At 36.8% G+C, this 12,194-nt stretch overlaps 1 protein-coding gene across 6 annotated transcripts in view; it reads left to right on the top strand.

The window, feature by feature from the left end:
* ncam1a (neural cell adhesion molecule 1a) overlaps positions 1 to 12,194 on the top strand; it is a 312,988-nt gene that overhangs the window by 225,553 nt on the left and 75,241 nt on the right. For all 6 annotated transcript variants that reach the window (XM_088440218.1, XM_088440217.1, XM_088440222.1 and 3 more), the window contains exons 2-4: positions 1,343 to 1,417; positions 6,734 to 6,943; positions 7,013 to 7,156. In XM_088440218.1, the coding sequence (XP_088296344.1) occupies positions 1,343 to 1,417; positions 6,734 to 6,943; positions 7,013 to 7,156 (429 nt within the window). The remainder of the gene's footprint in view (positions 1 to 1,342; positions 1,418 to 6,733; positions 6,944 to 7,012; positions 7,157 to 12,194) is intronic.

Here is a 12,194-nt window from a genome sequence, read left to right as displayed (position 1 = left end):
GAGTTCCAAAGTTTAGTAAATCAGACATGGATGACACAGCACTCTGTTTCAAGTGTTTTTTTGTTTTCATTAAAAAAACAAAAAAAACTTATTAGAGTACTTATTAGAGGCTACTTGGATGAAGACGTTTTTCACAGGGGTATATCAATGAAAAAAGGGTATCACTGCCTCTATGGAGTATTGATATGCACTGTAGTTCAATGCATAAACGCCAACAATACAAATACCCCCAAAACTAATCCAGTCTCTTTTTTACCCTGGTTTTATTTACTTCATAAATCTGGTACAGTGGGTGCAATGAACCTGATCTCAGAATGCAATGCACGCCTAGCTTCAGGAGGTGCTAAGCTCAAACAAACCAAGAAGCCTTTTTCTTATATTTGCTCGGGTCGAGGTGGTGTTCATGTCTGTGAGATGGAAACCATCTTCTCAGCAAGGTCCTGGCCAGTTTTTTTTGTTTGTTGTTTTTTTTTTTTTTTTTTTTACTTTTCTGCAGTCTGTCATGGTTGCACCCGGCAAAAAGCAATTTGATGAGCTACACTTTTGATATCAATCAACTAAATTAGGGGTCATGAATGCTCTTTGATACTCTTATGATACTTAATATGCTATACACATGTATTACCTTATGGATGATGACTGGGCAGTCACTGGGGTGCCATAAAATATTTTTATAATCATCCATCATCCATGATTATAAATTGTTAAATTAATGTTTTCTAGAAAACATCATAGATATCAATCATACGTCATTTACTCTTACCCCGCCATCTGATACCTGCACCTGCTTGCTGTGCTATTAAAATTTTTTTGAAATAATTATTATATTTTGTTTAATTCATTTATTTTCACAATAATTCGGGAGATGATAACATACACGCTGGATGTTGTCAAATGACGATGAGGATGACTCATTTTAGATATATCATGCTTTGCTAGGAAATTTTGGATTCGGGATTTGCTGTCAATTGGAGAAAAAGAACATAGACGTGTAGCAGGAAGTAATTCAAACACGCACAAACAAACATCTAAATGTAGCAATGCAGATGATTAGGAAAAACACAGCTGGACATAGTTTATTTATCGTCTGATAGATTTCCAATGGACATAGGTTATTTATTGTCTGATAGATTTCCAATGAATTTACGACAAAGAGCGTGTTTGCTTTTCTCTAAAACCAAAATTTTTTTAGAAAAAGCAACTTTCAAATCTCTTACATGTTGGCACTGCTAACAACGACAGTAAAAATGACTATGAAGTCTTTCCATCTATAATCCTGTTCCAATCGTGTTAATCCAAGTGTCTTTTATCTGTACTGACAATACATATTCTGCCCCCACAGCTGCCATCCAGGTGCAGGTTACTCCAACTCACAGGGAGATCAGCGTGGGAGAGTCCAAGTTTTTCCTGTGCGAAGGTAAGCTAGTACCCCAATGTACTGTAGAAGTACATTTACAAGTTGTTTACGTTAAAAAAAAAAGATCTTAGGAATGGAAGAAAAACTCTCATACTTAAGTAAAACTAAGGTAGCTTTGAACTTTCCTTGAGTACAAAAACAAGTCACGTTTTATGCAAATATAAAACCATGGTTATGCCAATGTTGTGATCTAAGTAAAATAAATACGAGTAGTAGCTAATTTTAATCATTAAGATAAGGACCTTTTCTTAACTTTGTTATATGCAGTGGGCCCCCTGTTTACAGATGTCTATATGCCTTACATATTTTGTCACCTTACAATGTGGAGCCGCGAACATGTTTTTGTCTCTCTTTATGCCATTTTTATTTTTGCTTTACGACATAAAATAATATAATTAAAAAATATTCTCTCCAAAGAAGGCAGTCATTGTGGGCCCTGTTTAGCTAGGGCAACACGCTCATACATCACTACAACGCACCACTGGTCTACATCACTACAATGCTGGGTACGGCTTTGGTCAGCGGTCATCGACTCCCTATATATATATATATATATATATATATATATATATATATATATATATATATACATGTATACAATTAAATAACATAATAATTAAAAAATATATAAATGTAATATAACAAGCTTGTTTTAGCCATATTCCCGAGTGAGGGTAGCCCAGCCTAGGCTAGGTTAGCCTTCTACGTATTTCTTCTACGTATTTTGTTTCCATTCCAATCATTTTCTTACTTCTCTCCTTTAATATCACTAGCAATCTTGGGACCCATGGTTTACCAATTCAAGTTTGAATTAAGCACTGAAATACATGATAAACACAATATTAAAAGAACTCCCACATGAAATAAACTCTTTAGGCAGCCATCTTTATGACCCCATGCACCGAACAATAGCAGACCAGCATATTAGTGACCCGTGACGCCAACCAATAGTAGACCAGTATCTTAGGGAGTCGTGACGCTGACCAATAGCGTACCAGCATTGTAGTGATGTAGACAGTGGTGCGTGTAGTGATGTATGAGCGTGTTGGCCCTAGTAAACACGGGCCCACAATGACTGCCATCTTTGGGAAGAGAATATTTTTTTAATTTTATTTTTTTTATGTCGTAAAGCAAAAATAAAAATGGCATAAAGAGGAGACAAAAAAATGTTGCGGTCCACATTGTAAGGTGCAAAATATGTAAGGCATAGACATCGTAAACTGGGGGTCCACTGTATTCCATATGCCACCAGTAGTCTAAACATTCAGATTATAATTGCAATCCGTGAATATGTATTTAGCAGCAAAATTCCACCGTTTTCATCCATCTCCCGTGGCGGCCATTTTGCCACTTTTGCTTGACTGAAAATTAGATCTTAGTGTCTGAGGCCTGACTTAACTGTCATGGCTCACCTATTTCCTGGGTTTGATCATGTGACATTCTCAAGCTCATACTTTTTCATTTTCAGTTAACAATAAGTAGTAAAAATGGCTGTTCATGGAGACGGATGAAAACTGATTAATGTTGCTGATTGATTCCTATTCCACAAATTGCACTTAGAGGAAATGTAGTACTTTGCACCACCAAATGCTGTGCTGTCTGTGTGGTAATCGTGTGTGGTCGGTCAGTTATTAAAGACCACAGCAGTATTCCTTGACAGATGTCCGTCAGGGGTTCACAAGACAGCGTGCATCTAAAAGGAAACATTTGCTTGGTCAGCCGGCCGAGGAGTGTTACACAACGATGAAGAAGACGTTGGGGTTTCACTTCATATTTTTCCAAATGCATTTTTGTTTGACTATTCAGCCATCCGCGATAGTGCCGCCAATAAGTATTCAGTTCTGAGGGCCTGGTTGTCAGTCAGGCATATTACACCAGAGATCCCAGCTGAGGCAGATGTGATGCATTCTAACGCAACAAGTTTATTTTATTCTTTTTTGTCTTCCTCTGGTTTTCTCCTGCTAGTACTGTTTCCGAAGCAAGTCCTATAATTTTACCTCAACTATTGCTGTTGGCTCTTGTGGAATATCTTCTACTTTCCCTCCAGGTTTTAGTTCCAGGAAGAAAAATGATTTTCGTTCCAGTTTTCCAAAGGTCTCAAAATGCAGGCATTGCATTCTATCCCTGAAAAATGCCAGAAATCGCTCATTTCCAGCTTTCACACAGAGGCGTGGACGTACAGCTACCATTTATTCACAGTTACAGCTTCACGCAATTATATTGATGGTGACATCAGCAGAATTGCTCTCAACACAAAGACGCATGGGAATAGCCTTTTTCACACTTGCAATCCAGTGACATATAAATTCAGGTTGGCTTTAATTCATTAAGCGCAAACCCACTTGTTTCTATGGAAGCGGGGCTAACACAACAAGATGCACAAGATGTCCTTTTTACACCCTGTTCTTAAAGAATCAGTGCAATAACCAGAGGTCCCCAAACACCGGTCCACGGTACCGGTACTGACCGGTACTGATACTGAGCCGCACGGGGTGCACCTGATATAATGATGTTTTAAAACTGATTTAGTTGTGAGTAACTCATTTATTCTTTAACAGTTCATTGACTGGTGCTTTGTTTGGCTAGATCTTTGTTTTTTGACGCCGCCTCTGGCCACTGTTACAATTTGTAGTGAGGAAAGACGGTGTGGCTTGAGCTGTGAACACTCCCTGTCGGTGACACACACGGTGTTTTGTCTCTGTGTAATCTGGCCCATGTGTGTCTGTAAATTGTACTCTTTTTGTAAATGACGTCATTTATGATAATATGCCCAAAATTGGTTTGTTTGTTGATGCAAAAACCTGTGACTGTAGACCTAGCTAATTTTAGCATGTTATACAGGGTGTCCATAAAGTCTCTTTACCATTTAAAAAAAATGATTAACAATGAAATGTAATAGATATTTTATTTAGATTTGTTCTATTGTATTCAGTGTTTATTAAAGTTTTTTTTTTTCATCACACTGCATTTGTGTGTATCTTTGTTCGTGTATTGAACAAAGATAAGGGATATTACTGACCTTAAGCAAAGGATTACTGATGCCATTGCCACAATTGATGAGGCTATGTAACAGCAAAAATGGCAAGAAATCAAGTACCGTCTTGATGTGCTTCATGCAACTAATGGTGCCCCTTTAGGAGTGTATTGAAAGAGATAAAAAAAAAAAAAACTTTAATAAACGCTGAATACAATAGAACAAATCTGAATGAAATATCCACTCAATTGCATTTTTACTAAATTTTTGAAATGGTAAAGAGACTATATGGGCACCCTGTATAATGCTGCCTTGTAGGCGTTAAGCGTTAAGCTTTTTGTTTGTGCCAGGTGTTTCCCTTTTCTCTATGCTAGCATATGCAAAGGTTTTGCAGTGATAAGTACTCATTTGTATCTAATTAACATTTTGCATGGAAATGAGGGACATTTGTAATTTGGTTACATAATTGATTTCAAAAATGTGATTTGTGTACATTTTTGTACATTTTGAGGCTGCCGCCTCAAGACTCAATGGTGAGCTCATTTTCATATTGCTAAATGGTGTTATGGATATTAATTTGCAAAATGTTGTATGCCTTTGTTTTGAGGTTTCTTTGGATGCACATTAGTGAGGCCATTAGTGAGGCTGTTATGTTATCCAGCAGATGAACCAAATATAAAACAGATGATGTTACGCCGTCTGTCCTTTGAAGCTGCTGAAATAAATACGCCTAGAGATAACACTACATATGTTGGTCAACAGTTTATTAGATCGGACAAGTATGGCACAGCATTCTGTTTTATATGCCTGCCTTGGAGTGCCAATCACAAAAATAATTAAGAAAGCACACAAAAAAAAGGTAATTTCAGACAAAAAAAAAACACACTACACACATTACACACACACACTTTACAAAAGACAAAACACAATGGCAAACCCAATGATAAAAAGGAGAGGAAAATTTGTTGCAAACAAAAAACAGAAATGCATCACAAAAGACAAAATACAACTGCAAATAGGGAATCAGAAAAAAGCAAAGTAACAAAAACATCACATCACAAGAGACAAAATCAGGAATCACAATCAAATAACATACCATTCACAAATGCAAAGCACAATGACATTTTGCCACGAAAGTGGTAGATTAGGCGGACTCAAAGCTGATTGGACAAGAGGGAGCGCTAATACACCAGTTCAAACAGCCACAGTTATGGCTCACTGACAAGGAATTAGGGCATGGAAATGTGGTGGTTGCTCTTCAGAAGAGAATTCTGGGTCTATACATGCGAATAAATGGTATACAGCAATGGTCTCCAACCTTTTTATCACCACGAACCAGTCAACGCTTACGCAAATGAGTTCGTATCAATGCAAAACCTTTGTGATGTGTCTTTGTCATGTGTTTTTGTTTTTGTTTGAGGTTGATTTCCTTATGTTTTTTGTTTGTCATTTTTTGAATATGTTGTGTTTCATTTTTTTTGTTTGTGGTTATATTTTTGCGAGTGAGTTTTTGATTTACAGTTGTATTTTGTCTTCTTTAATGCATATTCGTTTTGTATTTACAACTAATTGCCTTTTGTGCTTTTTTTGTGTGTGTTTTTTGATGTGCCATTGCCTTTTGACTTTGGTAATTTTGCGTGAGTTTTTTTGTTGGCAATTACATTTTTTGTTTGCTTACTTGTTTTTCGGATTTATGTCAGGTTCAGGCAACCTAGAACATTTAAACGACAAACAAGAAAGAAGACAACTAGGTTCTTTTTCTCGCGAGGAGAGCCTTCTAAGATCTCCTTCCAGTCTGGTTACAGATACTTTCCACTTCCTCGATTATTCATTTGGGTTGAAACTAGATACAAAAGCCATTGCTGCCCTAAAGATTTGGGAGAGAGATTTGGCAACAATGTAAACAACAGTTTATGACAGAGAGCAATGCAGTTTACGAGTCCATGCTGCTATCTTCTTCCTCAGGAACATCAAGAGCGACCTGCTTTTGCCCTTTGGTTGGGTCATAGTGCTTGTCTCTGTTTTACAGCTGCTTGAGTCGCGTCAATTCTTCTTCTTCACAAACAACAGTAACAGGAAATATTAATCCACTAATCTACAAATATATTTATTGCAGAAAACAAATTTGGGATAGCCTATGTACAATTATTCTAACAATTTGCACTTCAGTGCCGCAATAAATTATAGTCTTTTATTTTTTTTCATCCAAAAATGTTTTGACCTGGTTTAGAGGGACTTTTTCGGGGGGGCTGCAGGGGTAGATCACTGAAAAAAAGTTAAGAAGCGCTGTTCTAGACCTATGTAACACAGATGCATTTAAATAAATGTTACTTTTTCTTCAGTGGTGGGAGATGCGAAAGACATTGACTGGTTTGCGCCCAACGGGGAAAAGATCCTTCCAAACAACCCCAACATCCAAGTGAGTCGCAATGACGAAACCACCTCTACCCTCACCATCTACCATGCTGATGTGGACGACGCAGGCATCTACAAGTGTGTGGCAAAGAGCGGCGACAAGGAGGCCCAGGCCACCGTCCAAGTCAAGATCTTTCGTGAGTAACTTTTGATTTTTGTACGACCAACCGGATCGCGTCATTATCCTCCGGGTTTTATACTTTCAGAAAAGATCACCTTCAAGAATGTTCCCAGTCCTCAGGAGTTCAACGAGGGCGATGACGCCGACATTGTCTGTGACGTGGTTGGTTCCCCAGTGCCCTTCATCATTTGGAAGCACAAAGGCGCCAGGATCCAGCCCAATAAAGACGGTGAGATGATTCCAATGAATATAATGAAAATATCCTTACATATTAGGGTTAATATTCCTTCAACCATTTGTTCATCTTCTATTGGTTGCTAACCATTTTCGGGGTCCATAACTACCATCAAGCAGTCTCACTCATATTCACAACTAGGAAAAACATAGATGTGTGTCAACTTACAAACACAATAGGGTTGTTGAGCTAATTCATGACCCACTGCTTAAATGCTAAACAAATAGTCAAAGCCACTTTTCGGTCTGAATCCGAGCTTTAATGAATTAGTTGAATTACAATATAGTGTCTGAATAGTATTTTCCTCCACTACTTCTGCTGTTACAAGTGCAGAACTCCAACGCCTGACATTTAAACACAATTAATGGCCTTTATAGCTGTTGTAATCTTATTAGGCCTGCTTTCTAGTGAACCTTTATCCTGGTATTTGCTTATGATCCTGCTTAGTCCTCAGATCAAATTAGCTCAGTGAAAAAAAAAAAAAAAGCAACACAGATATAATTATAAGAAGGTTTATCATTATTTTAAAGTTGAATAGCAAACTTTAATTTTTTTTTCTAAGTCTTGCTTTCTTGACTAATGTCCGGATGAGTACAAAGAGTTTTTTAAGATTCAGTTTTATTGTCATATGCTTAGTAACACTACAGTGACTACACAATGAAATTCTTATTCTGTTCACTTAACCGAGCAGACTTACCGTATTTTCCGCACAATAAGGCACACCTAAAAGCCTTATTTTTTTTAAAAAGCTGATGGTGCGTCCTATAATCAGGTGCGCCTTATATACGGATCAATATTGAGATTGGGATTCGTAGATGAGGAATGAACTGATAAAGTAAGCTTTACCTGTTTCTTTTGTGTGTTTACTGTTGAACAAGGTTGGTCATATTGACATTGAGTTCTTATGCTATTGAAAGTTTTGAGTTATTATTTGAGTTATTATTGTTATTTGAGTATTACTAGATTGTGATTGAAAAAGTTTTAAAATATGTCATTAATTGAGGGTGCGCCTTATAATACGGTGCACCTTATAGTGCGGAAAATACTGTACTTTCCACACAATAGAGCAAATAATAAAGTAGACAGTAAAATAACAGTAAAAGAGCATTGAAGGCAGTGATAATGAAGCACATAAAGGAATAGACTCCCATTCTGAACATGGCATAGTCGTAGATGGAGAGGAAGAATTTTTATACAGATAAGAATGATTGTGCAAAATATTATGTAGTCCAAAATATATACTTAGCATCTTTCCTACATTGACTTTTTAACCGCAACTGTGCCAATCAGCTTTGTGTCTTTGAGTCAGTTCATGGCATTATAGGGCAAACAGGGGTGTTGTGGTGGAGACTGGCATCATGCGCGTCCCCTGGACATGTAGTATTTTATTAGCTAGCCTATGATGCTGCACATATGTGCTGCTAACCTTCCACAATTGGGATGGAGTGTGAAAGAAATATAAAGAAGAGGTGGGCTTCAAGTACAGCCAAAACTCTGACCTGAGAAACTCGAAAAATATTTTTTTTTTTTTTGCTATTTTCACATTCCTGGTGCCAATTTGAGTCATGGGAACATCAGTCTAACGGTATGTAATTCATACATGAAAAGTCAGCATTGTTCATTTATTTATTCATTTTATTGTTCTATCTCTTGATGACAATGTCCATCTATATTGTTTACTTTTGAAAATTTTGAGAAAAACTATTCACTCCAAATCCCATGTCCACATATATAAGTACGTTTTTTTCTGATTTCTAGATTTCAATTAATCTCATAAATTGGGGACCCACTGTATTAGGGTGTGGAAAACTGAGGCTTTGGGGAACAGTGCCCCCTAACGGTAGGATGACGTAGTACTCGATTTTACTTGAAATAAAAAAGTCCTTGACTTTTTAAATGTTAATATCGCCGAGGATCATCTTAAGTAATCATGACAGCCAATATCGCGATTGCGATTAAAATTCGATTAATTGTGCTGCCCTAGATTGATTTAAACAGTGTAAATTTGTGCATTGTACATTTTGTACATCTTTAGGCGTCAGCCTCAAAAGTATTTCCCATTTATTTGCCGTTCATAATAAAAATGACCAGTCCGGTGATGAAAAGGTTGGGAGCCCCTACCTTACAGTGTAAAGACAAAATAAACAGTACAAATAAAAATACAATTAATACATTTAAAATACAATTTAAAACATTCTGTATGGTCACCCACAGTTTTTAAAATATTTTGTGTTACATAAGCAGCAAAAATCTCTACTCCCAACACTCCTCCTTTCCTATTTCTTCTGAGATGTTTGTTTAGTCGCTATTTCTGCCAGCCATCACAGAGAAAGAAAGCCCGTTTTCCCCTGAAATGCACTGGATAATGCATGAATGTGAATGTTTGATTTTTTATTTAAACCGGCAGATAGTGTCAAAAAAAAATGTCTGGAGGGAATTCTGAGTTTCCGTCAACCTGAGTGGGAACAGAAATAACAAAGTAATGTGAGATTTCCTCACCCTTGAATATCAGAAAGATGGAGCGTATCCTTTAATGAAGTCAGTTTGATCCGTCTCAGCATGAACGGGTCTACGCACAGTTGAAGCGATGTTATTGAAGGTAATTTCCCGCTGTCGAGAGGAAGTTCTGAAAAGTCAGGTTGGATTTTCACGCTGTCATGTTTTATTGTGCCGGCAAGTGAAACATTCAGAATGAAAGAAGCCAAAAAGGACATCAAAATATTAAGGAAATCCTCAACATTAGCCTGAAATTAAATTTGTTACATTAGTTCTCTGTTGTTTCAGTTCGAAAGTGTGGCACTGCTGATATGGTGTAAACATTTTTAAGTATTTTAAAATTGTTTGACCGTACCTGTAAAACTGTCACAACAAATTTATGATGCTATATAAATATGGTCAAACGTATTTACAACAAATACAAATGAATGTACTTGTACGGTTTTTACCATGCTGCAACAGGCTTTCGACTTAAAAAAAAAAAGAAAAAAAAAGAAAAATGCTACTAATAAGGAGTAAACATTTTCATGTGTGTACTGTTATCGCAACGTGTTGGATACACGTAGTATGTGAACGTTGTTCAACAGCAAGCCAAACTCATTAGTTTCATGAGCCAGGTAGCTGAGCGTCTTGCTCCTTTTATTACACTTGGGATGACTTGAGGTTCATGAACATTCAGAGTGAAACTGAAAACAAACGAAATTAGCATTAGCACTTTGCTAACGAAATAAATGCGTCACAAATGACTTCCGTAGAAAATGAATTAGCTTAGATGCTAAGGTCAGCTAGCAATTAGCGATGCTAAACGAACACGTTCGCGATCTTTAAATATGCTAATTCGGCCATTAACATTCATATAAATTCAACCAAAACAATGTCTAGAACACTGCAAAATACAGGACTTACAGCCATTGCGTTCGGAGGGACAAGAAAGCACGAAGACAAACACAATGTCCAGCCGGAGGTAGGTAAGTTGCGCACGTTCTTTTCTAAGCACGGCCTATATGCTACCGTTACACACGGCGACTTCCTGTTTGCGCCTTCAAAATAAAGTAGAAAGCGGAAGCTAAATACACGGAACGAACACGTGATTGTAAACAGAACAAAAGAACTACATCATTTGGAAACATTTCTCAACAAATATTACTGTGGGCAGAACAATGTGTTTTACAGTAAAACTATGTTTGAATGTCATTTTAAATGTGCTCGAACTTACTTACAAATGTATTTGAATGTATTTAAATCGTATCAAACATACTTGAAAATATTTTACTTGTTTTTTACAAGTAAAAAACACTTGTACGTTCAAATGTACATGCAGATTAAATGTTAAAACAACATACTGTACTTCCAAAGACAGATAGATAGATAGATAGATAGATAGATAGATAGATAGATAGATAGATAGATAGATAGATAGATAGATAGATAATTACTAACATTTGGACTATATTTTACCATATTTAAAAAAATCAGGGAAACACTGTTCATCAGTAGTTTTAATTTTATCCTGATGTCCGTTTGATATAATTTTCCATTACTTCCCTTTTGCATTAAACATACAAGTATCTTTGAGCAAATTTAACAACCAAAATTATTTCCTCCACAATTCCATATTTTGTTGATTTCCTGCAAGCGAGGCTTGTCTGGGTATAGTTGGTCCATCTCAGAAAAGAAACCAGATACGCATAAGGACATACAGGTACACAACTGGCAACGATTTCCTGTCATGGTATGAAGGTTTGATGTCGGGGTGCAATGGACCTGCTGTGAGCCATCAATCCACTGCCCGGTCTTGGAACAAGACATGCTTGTTGGCCTTGGAAGATGCTACTAATACAGAAATAACATATTGCAAGCTTGACTGAAGGGAAGTTCATAAGGAAACACACCCAGTATGTTCCTGTCCTCATCTATGGTCACGAGTTGTGGATCGTGACTGAAAGAACGACAGACTGATGTTTGGCCAGCGAATGACCAAAACTTTTTAAAAACGATAAATTAAGCCAGACAGAACAATAAACTTCATTCACCATTTTAATTTGTTGTAATCATCACCACCTGTAGCCACAATGGTTTGTCTCCTCATCCAGTTAAATCTTCCAAACTTTGAAGAAAAGTTTAAAGTGCAATATACTTGGGAACATGAAAGGATATAGTCTAATTATGCAGTAAACATTCATAAACACAACAAGGAAGGACTGCTTGAGTTCTAAAGCATTAATATGCAGTAGATACAATTAGGAAGAAAGTGTCCTTAATGTAGTCCACTGAGAAACACTTTGTTCTCGTAGAAAAAGCTGGGCATGGCTCGGGAAGTCAACAGAGTCAAGGTTTCATGAATTGAACTGAATACACACTCTTGCTCAACACATTCATTGCACAGACCTTAGGAAAAATACAATGTTTATAATTAAGTGTTGCGCTATTTTTGTGTTTTTTTTTAATTAGCAAAACCTTGTTTTTTGCTTGTAGTGTATTTGACGGGTAATATGATATGTTTTGCACGTGAATTTTGTTTTATGTTAGTGTCTGG

The sequence above is a fragment of the Hippichthys cyanospilos genome, chromosome 18 (genome assembly GCF_059441005.1).
Source record: "Hippichthys cyanospilos isolate Australia breed blue-spotted pipefish chromosome 18, RoL_Hcya_1.0, whole genome shotgun sequence".
Lineage (NCBI taxonomy): Eukaryota > Metazoa > Chordata > Actinopteri > Syngnathiformes > Syngnathidae > Hippichthys > Hippichthys cyanospilos.
The sequence above is the reverse complement of the archived record's forward strand: the minus strand, read 5'-3'. Positions and strand labels throughout refer to the sequence as shown.